Source organism: Triturus cristatus, chromosome 3_1, assembly GCF_964204655.1.
Source record: "Triturus cristatus chromosome 3_1, aTriCri1.1, whole genome shotgun sequence".
NCBI lineage: Eukaryota > Metazoa > Chordata > Amphibia > Caudata > Salamandridae > Triturus > Triturus cristatus.
In genome coordinates, this window is record NC_140583.1 from 32077330 (window position 1) to 32098471 (window position 21142).

The 21142-nt window shown below is 52.2% G+C and overlaps 1 protein-coding gene across 1 annotated transcript in view; it reads right to left on the minus strand.

Moving 5' to 3' along the window:
* CREB3L1 (cAMP responsive element binding protein 3 like 1) overlaps positions 1–9717 on the minus strand; it is a 387245-nt gene extending 377528 nt beyond the window's left edge. Inside the window, exon 1 of the mRNA XM_085646694.1 lies at positions 8612–9717. Coding sequence (XP_085502820.1) covers positions 8612–8731 — 120 coding nt within the window. The 5' untranslated portion in view covers positions 8732–9717. The remainder of the gene's footprint in view (positions 1–8611) is intronic.
* Positions 9718–21142: the final 11425 nt, after the last annotated feature.

Consider the following 21142-nt stretch of genomic DNA (forward strand, 5'->3'; position numbering starts at 1 on the left):
CCTTGGCCCACGCCAAAAATAAATCCTGGATCTGGGCCTGACCTGCAACCTGCCCATGTGGTCCCTTCTTGCCCCTATCTACCCCTGTGGCACCTCTGTCCACCTCTGCTCTGTTTCTGTCCACCCCTATGAGGCCTCTGTCCACCCCTGTGGCGCCTCTGTCCACCTCTGCACTGTTTCTGTCCACCCCACGGGGCCTGTGTCCACCCCTGCGGTGCCTCTGTCCACCTCTTCTCTATCTGTCCACCTCTGCTGTGCCTCTGTCCACCTCTGCACTGTTTCTGTCCACCCCTATGAGGCCTCTGTCCACCTTTGATGTGCCTCTGTCCACCTTTGCACTGTTTCTGTCCACCCCATGGGGCCTCTGTCCACCCCTGCAGTGCCTCTGTCCATCTCTGCGGTGCCTCTGTCCACGCCTGCTCTGTCTGTCCACCCCTGCGGTGCCTCTGCCCACCCCTGCAGTGCCTCTGTCCACCTCTGCTCTGTCTGTCCACCCCTGCTATGCCTGTCCACCCCTGCGGTGCCTCTGTCCACCTCTGCGGTGCCTCTGTCCACCTCTGCTCTGCCTGTCCACCCCTGCGGTGCCTCTGTCTACCTCTGCTCTGTCTGTCCACCCCTGCAGTGCCTCTGTCCCCCTCTGCTCTGTCTGTCCACCCCTGCTGTGTCTGTCCACAACTGTGATGCCTCTGGCCACCCCTGCTCTGTCTGTCCACCTCTGCGGTGCCTCTGTCCACCCCTGCTGTGTCTGTCCACCCCTGCTCTGTCTGTCCACCCCTGCTGTGTCTGTCCACCCCTGCAGTGCCGCTGTCCACCTCTGCTCTGTCTGCCCACCCCTGCTGTGTCTGTCCACCCTTGAGGTGCCTCTGTCCACCCCTGCTCTGTCTATCCACCCCTAAGGTGCCTCTGCCCACCTCTGCGGTGCCTCTGTCCACCTCTGCTCTGTCTGTCCACCCCTCCTCTGTCTGTCCACCCCTGTGGTGCCTCTGTCCACCCCTGCTCTGTCTGTCCAGCCCTGCGGTGCCTCTGCTCACTTCTGTGGTGCTTCTGTCCACCTCTGCTCTGTCTATCCACCCCTGCTTTGTCTGTCCACCCCTGCGGTGCCTCTGCCCACCCCTGCAGTGCCTCTGTCCACCTCTGCTCTCTCTGTCCACCCCTGCGGTACCTCTGTCCACCTCTGCTTTGTCTGTCCCCCCCTGCTTTGTCTGTCCACCCCTGCGGTGCCTCTGTCCAACTCTGCGGTGCCTCTATCCACGCCTGCTCTGTCTGTCCACCCCTGCGGTGCCTCTGCCCACCCCTGCAGTGCCTCTGTCCACCTCTGCTCTGTCTGTCCACCCCTGCTATGCCTGTCCACCCCTGCGGTGCCTCTGTCCACCTCTGCGGTGCCTCTGTCCACCTCTGCTCTGTCTGTCCACCCCTGCAGTGCCTCTGTCCCCCTCTGCTCTGTCTGTCCACCCCTGCTGTGTCTGTCCACCCCTGTGATGCCTCTGTCCACCCCTGCTCTGTCTGTCCACCTCTGCGGTGCCTCTGTCCACCCCTGCTGTATCTGTCCACCCCTGCTCTTTCTGTCCACCTCGGCTCTGTCTGTCCACCCCGGCAGTGCCTCTGTCCACCTCTGCTCTGTCTGTCCACCCCTGCTGTGTCTGTCCACCCCTGCAGTGCCTCTGTCCACCTCTGCTCTGTCTGTCCACCCCTACTGTGTCTGTCCACCCTTGTGGTGCCTCTGTCCGCCCCTGCTCTGTCTGTCCAGCCTTGCGGTGCCTCTTTCCACCTCTGTGGTACCTCTGTCCACCTCTGCTTTGTCTGTCCCCCCTGCTGTGTCTGTCCACCCCTGCGGTACCTTTGTCCACCTCTGCTCTGTCTGTCCACCTCTGCTCTAGTCTGTCCACCGCTGCAATGCCTCTGTCCCCTTCTGCTCTGTCTGTCCACCCCTGCTGTGACTGTCCACCCCTGCAGTGCCTCTGTCCACCTCTGCTCTGTCTGTCCACCCCTGCTCTGTCTGTCCACCTCTGCGGTGCCTCTGTCCACCCCTGCTGTGTCTGTTCACCCCTGCGGTACCTCTGTCCACCCCTGCTCTGTCTGTCCACCTCGGCTCTGTCTGTCCACCCCTGCAGTGCCTCTGTCCACCTCTGCTCTGTCTGTCCACCCCTGCTGTGACTGTCCACCCTTGCAGTGCCTCTGTCCACCCCTGCTCTGTCTGTCCACCCCTAAGGTGCCTCTGTCCACCTCTGTGGTGCCTCTGTCCACCTCTGCTCTGTCTGTCCACCCCTGCGGTGCCTCTGTCCACCTCTGCTCTGTCTGTCCACCCCTCCTCTGTCTGTCCACCCCTGTGGTGCCCTGTCCACCCCTGCTCTGTCTGTCCACCCCTGTGGTGCCTCTGTCCACCTATGTGGTGCTTCTGTCCACCTCTGCTTTTTCTGTCCACCCCTGCTCTGTCTGTCCACCCCTGCAGTGCCTCTGTCCACCCCTGCGGTGCCTCTGTCCACCTCTGCTCTGTCTGTCCACCTCTGCTCTGTCTGTCCACCCCTGCGGTGCCTCTGTCCACCTCTGTTCTGTCTGTCCACCTCTGCTCTGTCTGTCCAGCTCTACGGTGCCTCTGTCCATGTCTGCTCTGTCTGTCCAGCTCTGCGGTGCCTCTGTCCACCCCTGCTGTGCCTCTGTCCACCCCTGCTGTGTCTTCCCACCCCTGCGGTGCCTCTGTCTACCTGCGCTCTGTCTGTCCACCCCTGCGGTGCCTCCATGGTTTCACCCCCTCCTCCTTAGTATAGGGCTCACCGTCCTAGCGGTCACTCTTTGATACACCTCATGCCTTCCCTTCTTTCCTCTTCGTGGCGCTGTTATTCCCTCGCTCACACGCCCATCCCTTGCCTCCTTCTATCGTCTCTCGCTTTCGATGTCTATATCTGCCTCCCTATGTCCCTCCTTCTCCTTCTCTCTCCTCACATGTGCCTGTCTCTTCTTCTAGCCGTCTCCTTCGTCGGCATTAACGGTCCCCGGCACGGCCACGCCCCTTTCATGTGACAGCGGAGCCACGCCCTTTACATGGGCCAGACAAGCCACATTACTCCCCTGTGACAGCCGAGCCACGCCCCTTCCATGTGAAAGCCCGCCACGCCCCTCCATTAGACAGCCGACCCACGCCCTTTGATGTGATGGGGAGCCACGCCCCTTCCACGTGCAGGCCGTGCCACGCCCCTTTCATGTGACAGACAAGTTGGTCGCCAGCAGCAACCATGCTTCCGCTCTCTCCCCTCCCACTCTCCTCCTGTGATGAACCGCTGCACAGATGTCTTCCCCGAGACCCCTTTACAGTTGTCTCTTCCAATATCTCCTTAGAGAGGCGTCTCCTTAGAGACTTGCTATTACAATCGATGCTTCAGACTCCGTTCTACTGATGTCCTTATGATACACGATTTCATACCTGTCTCTTCTGAGGCCTCGTATGGCAGCTGTCTTCTGAGATCTCAGTTTGCAGGTGTCTCTCCTGACAACTGTCGCCTTCGAGATGCCATAACCTAGATTTCTTTTTGTGGTTGACAGTACTCGGACCTCTCTTATCAGATTATTATGCAAGTCTCTGGACACCTGTGACCTCATTAAACCACATTCACTTTCGCCTCTCTCTCTCCCTGCCTCTTTCTTTCTCCCTCTCTCTTTCTCTCCCCATCTCTCTATATCGTCCACTCTCCCCCTCTCTCTCTCCTTCTCTCTCTCTGCCTCTTTCTTTCTCCCTGTCTCTTTCTCTCCCCATCTCTCTATATCGCTCCTTCCCCCTCTCTCTCTCCTTCTCTCTCCCTGCCTCTTTCTTTCTCCCTCTCTCTTTCTCTCCCCATCTCTCTATATCGTCCACCCTCCCCCTCTCTCTCTCCTTCTCTCTCACTGCCTCTTTCTTTCTCCCTGTCTCTTTCTCTCCCCATCTCTCTATATCGCTCCTTCCCCCTCTCTCTCTCCTTCTCTCTCCCTGCCTCTTTCTTTCTCCCTCTCTCTTTCTCTCCCCATCTCTCTATATCGTCCACCCTCCCCCTCTCTCTCTCCTTCTCTCTCACTGCCTCTTTCTTTCTCCCTCTCTCTTTCTCTCCCCATCTCTCTATATCGCCCTCCCTCCCCCCTCTCTCTCTCCCTCTCTCTCACTGCCTCTTTCTTTCTCCCTCTCTCTCTCCCCATCTCTCTATATCGCCCCTTCCCCCTCTCTCTCTCCCTCTCTCGCCCTCCATCTCTCTCTTCCCTTCTCTCTCGCACACACACAAGAATACCTCGACACAGATGGCTCATACAAGACCCATTACACAGATGTGTCTTCAGAACAGCCTTTGCACATACATCTGTTCTGAAACCCTGTTATATACAGGACACAAGTCGGGGGTACACGGCCTCCATCCACTATTTTCACAGGGTGGACACCGTCCACCCTGCCAGGAAGTTGGGCCCACTGATAAAGATGCTGAACTCGTCCCGGTGTAATATCCGAACGCTGGGACACTTTCAGCAGCGCCGGCACGTGCCTGCAAACACCGTGCAGGCGGGGAGGGGGCTTTCTTATTTCTGACTCCTGCTGGGCCCATAACAAAGGCCGAATCTGAGGGGTCATCAGGCCTCCTTTTGTTGGAGTCTCTTGGCTGGGAGCTGTCAGGAGCCTCCCACCGGATGCAAATGCAGTGGAGGGTAAACAAAGGCTCGCACCTTGTTAGCACTTCACACACGCTTAGGAGAGGCAGCTTTACACTTTGTTCAGGCTCTGTTTAGGAGATACACATGCACTGTAAGAATGTCAGATGTGTTCGTCTTCCCAACTATTTGCACAACATAAATAGCACGTATATAGCGCTTACTACCCTAGAGGAGGCTTGTAGTAATTTAATTATCACTATTTTTTCTTGTAAAGCACTATGGGTAGAGGAAGTTTACGCTGACAAAAGGCAACGTTGCTTTACCTGTAGTTTACAAAAGTGTGAATCTTCTGCCTAAGTCAGGAGGGTTTGTATGTACACTCGAACTGCGCTCATATGTACTCATGATAGACCTGCTAAACATATATGTGGAGGCTTTAGATCTGGTGTCACTTTTTGTGATGTCACTTCCTGTGGTGTCACTTCCCGTGATGCCACGGGCGATGTCACGTGCCGCGATGTCACTTGCATACTGATTAGTTTCCCCACTTCTTTTTTAGGACTTGTGCCCTGGTTATATAGATGTCTCCTCTGGAACCTCTGTATACTGCTGTCTTTTATGAGGCCTCTTCACCATGATGTTTCCGACGAGACCCCTTTAACAGATGTCTCTGCCGAGACCTCAGTACATAAATGTCTCTTCTAATACCCCCATGCACTGCTGTCTCTTGAGGCCTCTTTACATAGATGCCTTCTACGAGACCCTTTTACAGATGTTTTCCACTGGACTCGTTATAGACATGTCTCTTCGGAACCCCTATTTCCATTCTGAGATCGTATTGCACCGGTCTCTCTTCAGAACCCCCAAACACACACGTTTATTCTAAAATCGTATTACCCAGCTGTCTCTTCTGAAGCCCGTTTCACAACGGTCTCTCGTGCGACCCTTTAGCAAGCCATCTCTCCAGAGACGTATTCAAGCAGCTGTTCATTCTCAGACACCCATACCGAAGTCTGAGACATCAATACCTAAGTCTGAGACACACATACCTAAGTCTGAGAGTGAGACACCCATACCTAAGTCTGAGAGAGACACACATACCTAAGTCTGAGAGAGACACACATACCTAAGTCTGAGAGTGAGACACCCATACCTAAGTCTGAGACACCCATACCTAAGTCTGAGACACACAAACCTAAGTCTGAGACATCCACACCTAAGTCTGAGACACCCATACCTAAGTCTGAGACACCCATACCTAAGTCTGAGACACACAAACCTAAGTCTGAGACATCCATACCTAAGTCTGAGACACCCATACCTAAGTCTGAGACATCCATACCTAAGTCTGAGACATCCATACCAAAGTCTGAGACACACATACCTAAGTCCGAGAGAGACACACATACCTAAGTCTGAGAGTGAGACACCCATACCTAAGTCTGAGAGAAACACACATACCTAAGTCTGAGAGTGAGACACCCATACCTAAGTCTGAGACACCCATACCTAAGTCTGAGACACCCATACCTAAGTCTGTGACATCCATACCTAAGTCTGAGACACACATACCTAAGTCTGAGAGTGAGTCACCCATACCTAAGTCTGAGAGAGACACACATACCTAAGTCTGAGACATCCATACCTAAGTCTGAGACACCCATACCTAAGTCTGAGACACACAAACCTAAGTCTGAGACATCCATACCTAAGTCTGAGACACACATACCTAAGTCTGAGACATCCATACCTAAGTCTGAGACACACATACCTAAGTCTGAGAGTGAGTCACCCATACCTAAGTCTGAGAGAGACACACATACCTAAGTCTGAGAGTGAGACACCCATACCTAAGTCTGAGACATCCATACCTAAGTCTGAGACACCCATACCTAAGTCTGAGACACACAAACCTAAGTCTGAGACATCCATACCTAAGTCTGAGACACACATACCTAAGTCTGAGACATCCATACCTAAGTCTGAGACACCCATACCTAAGTCTGAGACACCCATACCTAAGTCTGAGACACACAAACCTAAGTCTGAGACATCCATACCTAAGTCTGACCCATACCTAAGTGTGAGACATCCATACCAAAGTCTGAGACACACATACCTAAGTCTGAGACATCCATACCTAAGCCTGAGACACCCATACCTAAGTCTGACACACACATACCTAAGTCTGAGAGTGAGACACCCATACCTAAGTCTGAGAGTGAGACACCCATACCTAAGTCTGAGACACACATACCTAAGTCTGAGAGTGAGACACCCATACCTAAGTCTGAGACACCCACACCGAAGTCTGAGACATCCATACCTAAGTCTGAGACATCCATACCTAAGTGTGAGACACCCATTCCATACCTAAGTCTGAGACGCCCATTCCTAAGTCTGAGAGTGAGACACCCATACCGAGGTCTGAGACATCCATACCTAAGTTTGAGACACCCATACCTAAGTCTGAGACACTAATACCTAAGTCTGAGAGTGAGACACCCATACCTAAGTCTGAGACATCCATACCTAAGTCTGAGACACCATACCTAAGTCTGAGAGTGAAACACCAATACCTAAATCTGAGACACCCATACCTAAGTCTGAGACACCCATACCTAAGTCTGAGACACTAATACCTAAGTCTGAGAGTGAGACACCCATACCTAAGTCTGAGACATCCATACCTAAGTCTGAGACACCCATACCTAAGTCTGAGAGTGAAACACCAATACCTAAATCTGAGACACCCATACCTAAGTCTGAGACACCCATACCTAAGTCTGAGACATCCATACCTAACAGTTATTTCGAAGCTATGTTAGTTTCGAGACCCCTAAACCTACTTTTCTGATACCTCCTCACCAAGCTGTAACTACTGATACATTACTGGGCTGTCTCTTAGGAGAGTCTCCTTTCGTGTGTATGTTTTAACGAAGGCCATTCATCAGGGTTCTCTTCTGAGACATCGTTTCCATCTGTCTCTCCTCCAGCCCCGACAAACAGCCTCTTCCGAGACCTCCATCCACTCTCTACCCCATTACTAAGATGTCTCTTCTGAAATACCACATTATCGCACCTTATTGTCTAATACTCTCACTCTCTGTACCTTTACATTAATTGAGTCGAGCACGTTACCCAGCCGTCTCATCTGAGACTCTATGATCCCACCATCTCCCATTATCCAGCTGTCACTTTACAGTAATCAACCCCAGATGCAGCTTCTCTGAGCCCCATACGCAGCTGTCTCTTCTGTAAGTCTTTTCTACCACCTTCTTGTCTAAGCCTCCCATTGGCTAGCTGTTAGACTTGATACAACAAGCCCAGCTGTTGCTTGTCTGAGCCCCTTACCCATCTCTCTCATCTCAGAGTCTATTCTACCATCTTTTCGTCTAAGCCTCCCATTGGCTAGCTGTCAGACTAGATACACCAAGCCCATCTGTTGCTTGTTTGAGCTCCTTACCCGGCTGTCTCTTCTCAGAGTCTATCATCCCACCTTCTCGTCTAAGCCTCCCATTGGCTAGCTGTCAGACTAGATACATCAAGCCCAGCTGCTGCTTGTTTGAGCCCCTTACCCGGCAGTCTCTTCTCAGAGTTTATAATCCCACCTTCTCGTCTAAGCCTCCCATTGGCTAGCTGTCAGACTAGATACATCAAGCCCAGCTGTTGCTTGTCTGAGCCCCTCACCCAGCTGTCTCTTCTCAGAGTCTATCATCCCACCTTCTCGTCTAAGACTGCCGTTGGTGGGCTGTCACTTTAGAGCTACCGAGTCCAGCTACTGCTTCTGAGACCCCATTCGCAGATGTCTCTTCTGAGGCACCATTATCCCACTTTCTTGTCTAAGCTTCCAGATGGCTAGCTATCAGACTAGATACATCAAGCCCAGCTGCTGAGTCTCTGAGCCCACTCCAGATGTTTTTTTCTTGGGTTCCCCCTGCCCATCTGTCTCTTCCAAGGCCATGTGCCCTAGATGTCTCTGATTAGAGCTCCAGCTGTCTCTTACCACATTATTGAAGAAGTCGATCTCATTGAAGTCATCCAGGTCCAGAAAGCTGGGGCTGGGGAGCGTGTACCCGCGGGGTCCTGGGAACCCCGGATTCTCCACGAAGTTCATGGTATCCATGGGGCGCGAGTGGTCTCTTGCGAAGGAATCAAAGGAAAGACTGTGGACCAGGTGAGGTCTTGGGAATTGTCCCCGAGTCAAGCTCTGGGGTGTACTCTGGATTCGTGTCTAGAATGTGCCCTGGTTCTTTTCTGGACTCTATCCTGAGTCTGGACTCTGCCCTGGATCCGCTTCAGCGGTGTCTAGAGGGCTGCAGGTTCGGCTGTCAGTGAGCCCTGGTCTCTGCAGGCTCGGATCTCTTAGGCTCGGATCACCTGTGACGTGTGGTCCCTTCTCCACGACTGCTGGGTGGCCCGGGTTCGGACTTCGGATCTCCTGCTTCTTGGTTCGGATCCCGTCTGAACTCAGATCCGGTTCTCCAGGAGTCCTTGAGCTCCCAGGTTCTGACCTCTTGTACTTGGTTCGAACTCCTCTGGTCCTAGGCTCCTGTCTCCACAAATTCGCCTGTCCTAGCCTTGTTCGGATGCCCCAAGTTCGGATCTTAGATCTTGGTTTCGGATCTCTAGGACTTGGGTTCGGATCTTGAAGGCTTGGATCTCTATGGCTTGGGTTCGGATCTTGAGGGCTTGGGTTCGGATCTTGAGGGCTTGGGTTCGGATCTCTGGGGCTTGGGTTCGGATCTCTGGGGCTTGGGTTCGGATCTCTAGGGCTTGGAGTCGGGATTGGTATCGGATCTTCCCGCCTTGGCTAGTCTCGGCACTCAGGTTCGGAGCCGGTTCCGTCTGCTCTCGGGTTCCGGAGCTCCGCTGGTGTCAGGGATACAAGGAGGGGGTTCCAGGGAGACATGCTGCTCTGGGCCTGGCAGGAGGGGCTCTAGGCATCCGATGACCCCCTCTCCTCCTCTTCTGTCTCCTCACTCTCTGTCTCTTCTTTCCTCCTCGCCACCTTCCTCCGGCCTCCCACCTCCATCTACCCCTCCTCTCCTGCCTCTCGCCTCCTTCTCTCTGTCTTCACTCCTTCACTCGGACTCTGTTCATTCTGTCTCCTCCCTTTCTCCTCCTTCGCCGTCTCCCCTCCCTCTGAACCTCTCTGCCTCCCAGCCACGCCCGCCTCTCTCCTGCCATAGGTCCTCCTTTCCAGATCTCAGTTTATATTTGACACTCTCTTCCTTCCCTACGCTTCTCCTTTTCTCTATCCGCTCTTACTCTGTCGTAGTATCTTCTACTCTTTCTTCACACTCTAACTCGTCCCTTTCTCCCTCATCTTCCTTTCTCCCACCTCCCTCTGCCCAGTTTTCCTGTTCTATAACACCTTGTCTGTCTCCCACACCCCTTTCTTCCTGTTATTCGTGTGATTTTACCCTCATTCTCTTCCCTTCACTCTTTCCCATCTCTCCCTTCCTTCCCCTCTCCTCCCTCTGTCGCGTCCTTCCTTCGACCTTTTCTGACCCTTCCCATCTCTGTCCTTCTAATATTACCCATCCCTTTCCCCTTCCCTCCCAACTTGTCTCTCTTTCGTCTAACTCTAACTTCTCCCTCTCCCCTGCTCCCTCGAGCCTTGTTTATTGCCCCCTTTTCCTCTTCCCCCTGTCTCTGCTTCCCCCTATTTCCCTGCATCCATGACCCCCATCCTTTGCCATCTTTTTCCCATGCAAACCATCGCCCCCATCCTTCTCACCTACCCACCTGCTGCCCACTTTCTTCCCCACCCACCTCCCGCGTCTCCCTCCCCGCAGTCTCTTTCCCGCTCTCATCTGTGCGCCCCTACTTTCCTCTGAATCTTGCTTTCCACCTATGTCCCAATCTCGCTGCCTCTTCTTCTATCACTCCCTCTGCTGCCATGTTCTCTATTATTTGAAAATAATGACTGTCTCCCGCAAACTCCTCCCACTCTATTATCGTGACCACGCCCCCGTATTACTGTTAAACAGCCTCATCCGAGCCCCTACTGCTCTACCAGGTCTACTCATTAGAATAACCCCGCCCCCTGGCTTCATTCATAAAGCCAGGCACGGGCCCAGAATAACCGCTCACTGGTTACCCCGGGGGACTTCTAAGGGTGAGCGAAGGATTACTGCTGACTCAAGTTAAAGGGACCGAAATAGTCTCTTAATGGTGCCCCAGGGGCGCACTTCTGTCGTGCAGACTTTCAACACGGCCATATCGGAAAGGGGATTTCACCTTAAAGTCCTTAGAAGAGATGCAACGTTTACTTTCATTCTTTCCCAGAGATAACAGTTTTAAGGATTTCATGGCTGCAATGCTAAAACACTAACATAGATAGCAGAGGACTTGAAACCAATGGTGTCACAAGAAGACCTCAAGGAAAGAATAAGTCCTCCTCAATTAAACGTAACATTATTATAATAACTCCCAATTCCTCACTACTCACGTGACATGGCTAGATTAAATGTCGAAAATATACTTGCCAACGTTTGACAACAGCTAAGAATACAGTAGCCACCTGATTGGTTTTATAAGGGCGTGACCGGTATTATAATGTCCTGCTGGCCTGGTACATAAATTAGAAATATCACCTAAAGTTGATGTGAGAAGGTGGCCTGATATATGCTGTCCACTAGTTCTAGTTCTAGTGGGCACCTTGTATCAGTCCAAACAACCCCTTATGGTGCATTGGTTAAAGACAACATTTATTGAAAGCTATCCTAGTGGTAGCTATGCCGGCTGCCCGGGGTCCACGAAGAAGACCCCCTCTGGGGTGTGAGCAAGGGAGTGGGCAGGCGGTCCACCGGTGGGAGGGGTCGCCCCTCCCCCAAATCTGACCAACACTGATTGGATTGGCCACGGTGTAATTTGGCTCATCAGGTGCCAGGCGGCGAGGGGCTGCCTGCCCTGGGATCGCCCGTAAGATAACCCACCAATCTTGGCATATTTGTAATGCTAATAAACCTGCAGCAGTTTTCTCCACAAAGAAGGTGTCTTGTCTGGTTATTTCTCTAGGAGACTGCTGTGTGGGGGATGGTGAGTGTTGCCGATATTGGCACTATGGAGAGCAGCCTTCAGGCTAAGTCTTGAAGGAATGTAAAGCAGCTTGTTTTACCAGCCTATAATCTCTTGAATGGTCAAATGAAAGGACAACCACACCAGGTATATATTTAAAATATATGTATTTAGGATAAAACACACCCCTCTAGTCTCTTTATGAGGCTGGAGTTCGAAGTACTTAATTTACAAGTTAGCAATCAACAGTAATAGCACAAATACACGTTTGTGCCCTAGGGGCGTACCAAACCATATACCAAAAAAGTGGTATAAGAACGACGACTGAACTAGACACAAGGCCTAGAGCCTGTTGAATCGCTGGGACCCCGAGGAACCACCCAAGGTAGTGACACAGGGGACCCATGGGGACTGTGTGCAGTGTGTAAACACAACCGCGGGTTCCCGTTAGCTTCTATGGGCAATGTCGCGGTTGGAAATTTAAAGATTAGGGACACTTAGAATCGAGTCAGGACCAAACCCATTTGGACTTAAGAAGTTCTAGGGCTAGCACCCACGGGAGCACCGGAATACTCGAGTTACCTCACCCAGGGAAGCCGGGTCTTTTGGTGTCGGGTCGCGTCGTCGATTACAATGGAAGCTGGCAAAGAACTGCTGCTGCCATGAAGAGGAGAAGTGTCCGAAGAGATCCAAGCCTGGATCTAGGATGGAAGGAACCTGAAAGCAGAGGGGACAGAGTCTGTGTCACTAGTCAGTGACCGAGGGCAGGATGGACCAATGCCCAAAGATGTCGGGTGCTTCAGGTGAGTTGATGGGTGTCTTGACTCTTCAGCCATGAGGTCCAGAAGGCGCCGATTACAACCAGGAGCTGGATTCGAGCTGTCCCACAAAGTCTGTCGAGTGCTGCGGTGTTAGCGACCAGATTAGACCCAACAAGCCTTAGCAATGGCAAGTCACTGGAAATCAGAGAAAGGACTGCGGTGCAGACCAGCAAGGTCTGAGGGACTCACCCAGCGAGGGTAAGTCGGGGCACATCTGGAGCAACCTGGAAAGCCCAATTAGAAGAGTAGTTGCCTTCATGGGGACCTACTAGCCAACAGGCTAGCGATCGCGAAGGAGCCTTGAGTGGTCGCCCTTGAAACTGGCCCACGGATCACTCGTGGAGCGGAGGCCAGCAATCTTCAGTGCAGGAGGTGCTCAAAGCTGGGGCTACTCGGAGCCCAAAGCACAACTTCGAGGAAGTCCCAGAAGTTAGTGTTGCTGCAAAAGTTCACGGTGCCCAGGGGTCACGGTTCCACGTCAGCCACGATAGCCACGGGCCTCAGCTTTGCTGTGGACTCAGGGTAGCCTTGGGGAAGTCTGGAAATCCACCTCTGGTGATGCAAGGACTTCGGCGTCCAGCAGGAGCTTCAGCAATGCAGACCGGTCAGTTGCTTCTTTGGTGCCTGCCAAGCAGGGAAGTCACTCCTTGACCCCAAGGGAGATTTCTTCCATCTTCTAGTCAAAATAGAAAGTCGAAGGTCCAGGATATATGTTGCAGAGTTTCGTTCAGGGTAATCTAAAGTCACAAGTACTGGGTTCCCATACTTATAATAAGTTTGGGGGTTGGACATACTCTAGGGACCCAACTATGGGAGGGTTTGGAAAGAGGCGTGGTTACACCCATTTCCTTTGTCCAGTTTCACACCAGAGCAGGGGCAGGTAGGCCCTGCGACCGGTTTGAACTGGACTATGCACAGGGACACCAAGGGTGCTCCCAGTGCAGGACTTCAAAGCACCAGAAAGTGCTCCCGCCCAGCCCCAATACACACCTGCCTGTCTGGGGAGGTGGTTACACCTCCCTGGGACAGGAAACCTATTGTCCAGGCCTCCCCTGCCAGAGATTCGGTCAGCAGCAGGAGGCCAGATCTGTGTCTGTGGCAGAGGCATCCATTTTGTGATGCCAGGGCTTTAGAAAGTCCTACCGGGTTAGACCAGTGTGAACATGTCTCTCCCTCTAGAAGGGTGGAATGCTACCCCTGCCCCCAGAACTGGTGGGGGGTAGTATTCCAAAGCGTTTGACACCAAACACAACATGTTTCCGTGCAGCTATCCCAAAGTTAGCATTTACCGCGAGGTTATAATGCACTTAAGAGTATATGGTCAGGCTGCACCACAAACAGCATCAGAGGAGGTCCCCCAAATGCTGCAGAGGGGCTCTGCTCATGCAGGTGCACCCTCTCACATAAAAACCAAGCACTCTGCCTACAGGATTGTTAAGGCCTGCCATAGGAGTGACTTATAGGTTTTATATGTGTGTGCAATGGTAGTGATATAGGTAGCCTATACCACTGTAAGGGGTGCAAGCATACCCTTACCCAGGCTGCAGTAGCAGACCTGTAGTGCTATTTTGGAGTGCTTCCCAGGGGTGGCATAATACATGCTTCAGCCCCTGGTAGGCCTCTGAGGTACCTATGCCCTAGGTACATAGTATACCATATACTAGGGGCTTATAAGGCACTCCAGAATCCCATTAGATATGTACCTAATGTACATGTAAACCATTTTAGAGAGGAAGCAGCTAGGCTGTGGTCCTGATTAGCAGGGCCACAGCCAGACTAAGGTTGAAAAACAGTGAAACACCAGCAAAAAGTGGGGGTACCCATGTGAAGCAGATCCTACTCTCCTACAGTCGATACATTTCCCCCTTATAAGCACGTACTTTAAGCAGTAAATGCTAGAAGAAAACATTTCAAAATGTGTTCTACATCTGCCCGAATGACCTTTGGCTGATAAATAAAGGCAATATTAAAAATGAATACAGACCACTTCACATAAAGTTCCACTTAGGAATCATGTTGTTCCTTTGCAGAATCCTAGAATTTGATCACATGGCCAGCATTAAAAAAGAAATATAGTGCAAACGCAACCAAAGGTATCCAAGCACTTCACATGAGCACCAGTCACATTACACAACGTCAGATTCATGTTTTTGTAGGCACCGGAAGATTAAGTGATTTTCCTAGAATCATTGGATGTTGAGCAGACCTCGAGACTTCAACCTTGTTCCCCATTTTCCAAGTAGGTAGCTCTGCCTTTCTCGCCACATCTTCTATGGCAAAGGTGGCACCATTAGATAAAGGGGAGATTTGAAAATAAATCAGGAGTGTATTTTCCTCATTGACTTGAACTGAAGTAGTGGATTTTGTTCGGCATGAGGAAACCAAACTGCTGAGGTCCGACTTCTCCCCAAGAAATGGGAAAGAAGGCGGATCACAGGGTCAAGAATAGGGTGACCAGAGGCCTCCCCAAGGGAAAGAGGGTGAACATCCAAAGGATAAAAGTAAAGGGTCTGCCAAAGACCACCAAAAACCTGCTCAGGATGGAGTGCCCCTAAACTCTTCACTACCAAAAACTGGGTACCACGGTAGGAATTGGGATACCCAAAGGATGTGGTGTCACAACTGTAAACAGGCTGGCCGCCGCCCTGGAGACTCTCCCTGTCTCAGGAGAATCCCCTACGGCTCCTCCAGCTCGCTCTGGTTGGCAGGTCTCCAGGTGGGATCCCCACTGTGACCTGAGCAAATCAGAGAGCACACAGAAGCTACATTAGTCTCTGAGGGGCGAGTGGATCTTGCAACCTTAGCTGTTTGGCCTACTTAAATGGAAAAACACAAACAGCAGCGCTTAATAAATGGAATCCGAGGAGAAGCACTGAGAGATACAGGTACAAGTGTCACCATGGCGACTGAAAAACTGGCATCTCTGACTGAACAGACATTTCCTTTCGCCAATGTTGATAATGTTACTAAGGTTCATCCCATGGCTGTGATGTCCTTAGACAGAGAGGAGTTACTGGCCCGAAACAGGCAGTGGTCTCTTCAGCAATCCTGGTTAAATGTCTGCTCGGGAATGATCTAGAATTCTCAGCTTGGACTGACGTCAATCTTTGGTCCCATGCAGCTATGTTGGGAATCCCTGAATGGATGTGCGTAAAAACCCTAGCACAGTGCAAGGCCCAGGGTGAAAAAGAGGTGTTGAAGCCTGAAACTATGGCCCAACCTTCTAAGAGAAAAGGTAAGAAGCTGGGAAACCAGCTTCTGAACAGCCATAAGCTCAGGTACCCTCTCCTCAGGGAGAAGACCTGTCAGTACTAGAAGGAACTGAGTCCCAGGAACTTGGGCTTTACCAGGTAGATCTCCTATGCCCAGGGGGACCCTCTAGGGAAGAGATGTGCCAAGGGCAGAGGATCTGCCCTACTCTTGAAAGCCTAAGACAGCACAGGAAAAGGGTGCTGTCAGTGGCTCCTACCAGACCTATTGGGAGGATGGGCTCCTGCATACTAAGGCCAGAGACCCCAAGCCTGGTGCCACCAGGAGAGTGGTAGTGCCTAAACAGTTTAGAGAGTTTCTCCTCACATTGGCATTGGACACTGCCATAGCTGGCCATCTTGGCCAGAACAAGACTTGGAGTAGGCTAGTCAGCCATTTATATTTGCCAAACATGTCCCAAAAGGTGAGGGAGTTCTGCAACTCCTATGCCACCTTCCAAGCCAGTGGCAAAGCAGGTGGCCACACAAAGCCTCCCTTAATTTTACTTCCAGTGGTTGGGGTACCATTTGAGAGGGTAGGGATTGACATTGTCGGTCCCCTTGACCCTCCAAATGCATCAGAGAACAGATTTATGCTGGTAGTAGTGGATCATGCTGCTAGGTACCCTAAAGCAATACCCCTTAGGACTACTACTGCTCCTGGAGTGGCCAGGACCCTCATTGGTATCTTTAACAGAGTGGGTTTCCCTAAGGAGGTTTTTTTTCAGACAAAGGGTCAAAATTCATGTCTGGTTACCTAAAACATATGTCGTTTGAATGTGGAGTGACTCACAAGTTCATTACCTCATATCACCTATAAACAAATGGCCTTGTTGAGAGATTCAACAACAGCATAATAGCCATGATCATGGGTCTCCCTGAAAAACTCAGAAGGAGATGGGATGTCTTTTTGCCATACCTGCTTTTCACTTACAGAGAATTGCCACAAAAGGGATTAGGATTTTCCCACTTTGAACTTCTGTTTGGCCAGCCTGTGAGGAGACCACTTTGTCTAGTTAAGGAAGGCTGGGAGAGACCTCTCAACAAGCCTCAATCAATCAATCAGATGTTTGTTAAGCGAGACACTCACCCGTAAGGGTCTCAAGGCGCTGGGGAGGAGGGGAGGTGCAGGTTCCAGTCCATCAAGTAGGGGGTCTGTCGAAGAGCCAGGTTTGAGGTTTCTCGTGAAGATGGGAAGTGATGTTTTCTGTCTGAGGTGGAGCGGAAGGGCATTCCAGGCTCTGGCCGTGCGGAAGGAGAAGGAGCGGCCTCCCGATCTGGTCTTTCTGGTGCGGGGGACCACAGCATAGGAGAGCTGGGCTGATCCCAGGGTCCTTTGGGGTGCGTGGAATTTGAGTCAGCTGTTCAGGTATGCTGGTCCGGTGTCATGGAGGGCCTTGTGAGCGTGGGTTAGCATCTTGAAGGTGATTCTATCTTCAATGGGGAGCCAGTGGTGTGTGCGCAGGGGCTGGGAGATGTGGCAGTGTCTTGGCAGGTTGAGGACCAGTCTTGCAGCAGCGTTCTGGATGTTTTGTAGCTTGCGGGTGAGGTTTTTGTTTATTCCGGCGTAGAGTGCGTTGCCGTAGTCAAGTCTGATGGTGACAAGGGCATGAATGACGGTCTTTCTGTGCTTCAGGGGGATCCATTTGAAGGTCTTACGTAGGAGGCAGAGGGTGTGGAAGCAGGACGATGCGACGGAGTTGATCTGGTGGTCCATTATGAGCTCGGAGTTCACGATGATTCCAAGGTTGCGTGCGTGGTCCGTGGCGGTGGGTGGGCTTCCGAGGGCGGGGGGCCACCAGGTGTCGTTCCAGGCGTCGGGGTTTGGGCCCATGATGAGTACTTCTGTTTTGTCGGTGTTGAGTTGTAGGCAGCTGCTTTTCATCCATTTGGCGACGGCTTTCGTGCCTTCTCGAAAGTTATGTCTGGCGTTGTTGGGTTCGTTGGTTAAGAAGAGGATGAGTTGGGTGTCGTCTGAGTATGACACAATGTTGAGACCGTAGGTTCTGAAGAAGGGGGAGAGTGGAGCCATGTTGACATTGAAGAGCGTGGGACTGAGGGAGGACCCCTGGGGGACTCCGCAGGTGGTTGGTGTAGGGTCCGAGAGGAAAGGGGGAGTCTGACCCACTGCGTTCTGCCAGGGAGGAAGGAGTGGATCCAGTCGAGGGCCTTGTCCCAGATCCCTGCGTCGTGGAGTCTGCATATTAGGGTGCGGTGAGGGACTGTGTTGAACGCCGCTGAGAGGTCGAGGAGGAGGAGGGCTACTGTTTCTCCTCTGTCCAGTAGGGAGTGGATGTTGTCTGTTGCGGCGAGGAAGGCAGTTTCTGTGCTGTGGGTTTTTCTGAAACGGGATTGGGAGGAGTTGAGGATGTGCTCTTCGATGAAGGTGGCGAGTTGGTTGTTGTTCTTGAGATCGGCGGGGTCTGCCGAGGGTTTCTTCAGGAGGGGGTTGATCTCGGCGTGTTTCCAGTTGTCGGGGAATGAGGCGTTCGTCAGGGAGCGGTTGATGGTGTGGCGGAGCATGGGTGCAATGTTGTCAGCGGCTACAGATGTGGGGGCCCCGGAGTGGATTGACTTTATTGTCTTCAGTGTGTCTTCGGTAGTGAGGGCTGTCCAGTTGTCAATCATTGGCTTCAGGGTGTTGGGGTGGCTTGTGAGGTTTCAGCGTGTTGGTTGTCTTCGTCGAAGTTGTCGTAAATGTTCTTGATTTTGAGGTGGAAGAAGGTGCTGAGTTTGTTGCAGAGGTCTTGTGAGGGAGGGATGTCAGTAGACTCGCTTGTTGGTTGGGCGAACTCCTTCATGATGCTGAAGAGTTCTTTGCTGTTGTACGCATGTGTGGAGATTCTGTCTTCAATCACTTTTTATCTCATTTTTCTGATGAGGTGGTGGTGGCGGCTCTGAAGTCGTTGTGGGCCTCTGTGATTTGGAGTTCCTACAGGCCTTTTCGAGGTGGCGGCACATGTGTCTGGACTCTTGAAGTTCGGTAGTAAACCATCTGGCTTTCTTGGCGTGAGTGTTGTTGTTTTTCTTGAGGGGAGCTATGGTGTTGGCGCTGTCAGGGATATACATCTGTGCAGAGTTCGGTCTGCGGTGTTGAGGTCATCGTCTTCCGCGATGGTTGGGGTGGAGTTGCTGATTGAGGAACTGAGCTGGTCGTTGGTGATGTTGGTCCAGTTTCTTCGTGGGAGCATGTGCTGGTGTCTGTGGATGGTGGGTGTTCTGAAGGTGAAGTGGACGCATCGGTGGTCTGTCCATGGGAGTTCAGTGGTATGGTTGAGTCATGGAGCTTCCTGTTGGGAAGAGGGGGTCGAGGATCCTGCTGCGTGCGTGGGTTCGGTCACGATCTGGCAGAGTCCAAAGTTGTGGAGGTTGTTCAGGAGGGATGTGGTGTTGGGGTCCAGTTGATTGTCGAGGTGGAATTTGAGGTCTCCCAGCAGGATGTAGTTGGTGGATGCGATGGCATGCTGGGAGTAGCCCTGGGCAGTGAACTTCGCTCCATTCGCGGAGTTTGCGGAGCTTTCTGCACTCCGCACTCCTCATAGCTCGCTGAGTGAAGAAAACTCTGCTTCGCGATGTGCAGCAGAGTTTTTTCCCCGCTCGCTATTGCAAACGGTAAGTTCGCGAGCGTGTACGATAAGTTCGCAAGTGCCAGCTGCCGCTTGGGTAGAATGTCTACCCGAACGGCAGGAATCCCAGTACAATCTGCAGTTCACACTGCACTCCGTCACTTGCGGAACTTTGCAGAGTTTTTTGTAACTTTGCGGAGTTCCGCGTAGCAAAACTAAGTGAACTACGCCAAGGCCTGGCCTGGCGGGGGATGATGTCCTTGATGGAGTCGGCGAATGATCCGCAGGGTCCATGAGGTTGGTAGATGAGGGTTCCCCAGAGGGTGGTGGTAGGGCTGGCCAGTATCTAGAAGTGAAGGTGTTCCATCAGGTCTGTGGGCTCATCGGGGAGTGTGCTCAGGAGGAGGAGGGTGGATTTGTGGACGATGGCGATTCCTCCTCCCGGGCGGGTGGGATGTCCTTCCTGGAGATCTTGTATCCTTGGGGAATGGCAATGGCGATGACCGGTCCCGAGGTGGTGTTGGTCCAGGTTTCAATGAAGAATGCTATGTCCGGGGTGGTGCTGTCGAGGAGGTCACAGATTTCGGTGGCGTGTTTGTGGTGTAATCAGACGTTGAGGAGGATGCATTGCAGGGTCTTCGATTCGGGTGTGTTCTTGGGGGGTGGGTTGTGCTGTGTCAGTGTTCCTGGCAGGGCTGTAGGTGTGCCGGCAGCGGTGACAGCTAAAGGATCAGTGGGTGTCGGCTGGCGATGCTAGCTTGCAGTTGTTGTTGTGGCTTGGGTTGAGTGCGTGGAGTGCCATTGGGTCATAGCGTTGGTGGTGCGGAGGTCCAGGGTTCCTAGCACTCGTCGCGGTTGGGTCACTGACGGGCGCAGACAGGCTTGCAATTGACGCGCCCGCGGACACCATTAAGTAGGGGCCAGCGAGGGCTGGACAGCTGGGAGGGGAGCTGGATTGGGCCGGTCGCGCTGGTCGTGCTGGGGGCATGGGGCCGCGGAGGCAGCAGCGTCAGGGAAAACAGGCGAAAAGAGGAATAAAAAGGAATAAAAAGTGGAATAAAGCAGAATAAAGCAGAAAATCAGAAAAGTGCAAGAAAGGTGGAGGAAAGAGATGAGAGGGAGAGATTGAAATGAGGGTAAAACAAGTGAACTGGAGAAGGAAAGCGGAGCGAGTGAAAAGAGACAGAGGTACACTGGACCACGAGGGATGAGGCGCAGGTATAACCTGCGGGTGGAGGAGGGCCTCGGACACCAGCACTTGAGATTGCAGGGGATCCGTGGAGGCCTCACTTACTTAATGGTGGAGCTGCGAGGGTGGGAGTGCAATTTCACTGAGACTAAACAAGATATTGTGGACCATGCAGGAGACATGCGTTCCAGGGTGGCAGAGTAGAAGGACAAAGCAACCGAAAACCTTGAGGCCAACCAAGAGCTTAAAAAAATCTGTTATGGCCAAAAGGCTGCAATGGTGGAGTTTTAACCAGGATAGAAGGTGTGAGTAATGGATCCTGTGGCACCTAGGGCCATCCAGGAGACATGGAGTGGTCCCTACTCTACCTTTGAGAGGAAAGGTGAGCTCTCCTATCTGGTGGACTCCAAGAGAGTCATCCATGTTAATTGCCTGAAACATTTCCATGACACACCTGAAGTGACTCTGCTAATGGTCACTGAAGAGGATCAGGAATGAGAGACTGAACTTCTCCCTGACCTGCTCTCCAGCAGCTCTAAATAGGGGTCAGTAGATGGAGTTGTCTATTCAGACACCCTCTCTACCGAACAGCAAGGTGGCATGGCTCTTCTCAATAACTCCAGGACAGACTCACTGGTGTACTCATGATTGTGGACACTGGAGACAGCATGCCTGACAAAAACAAAT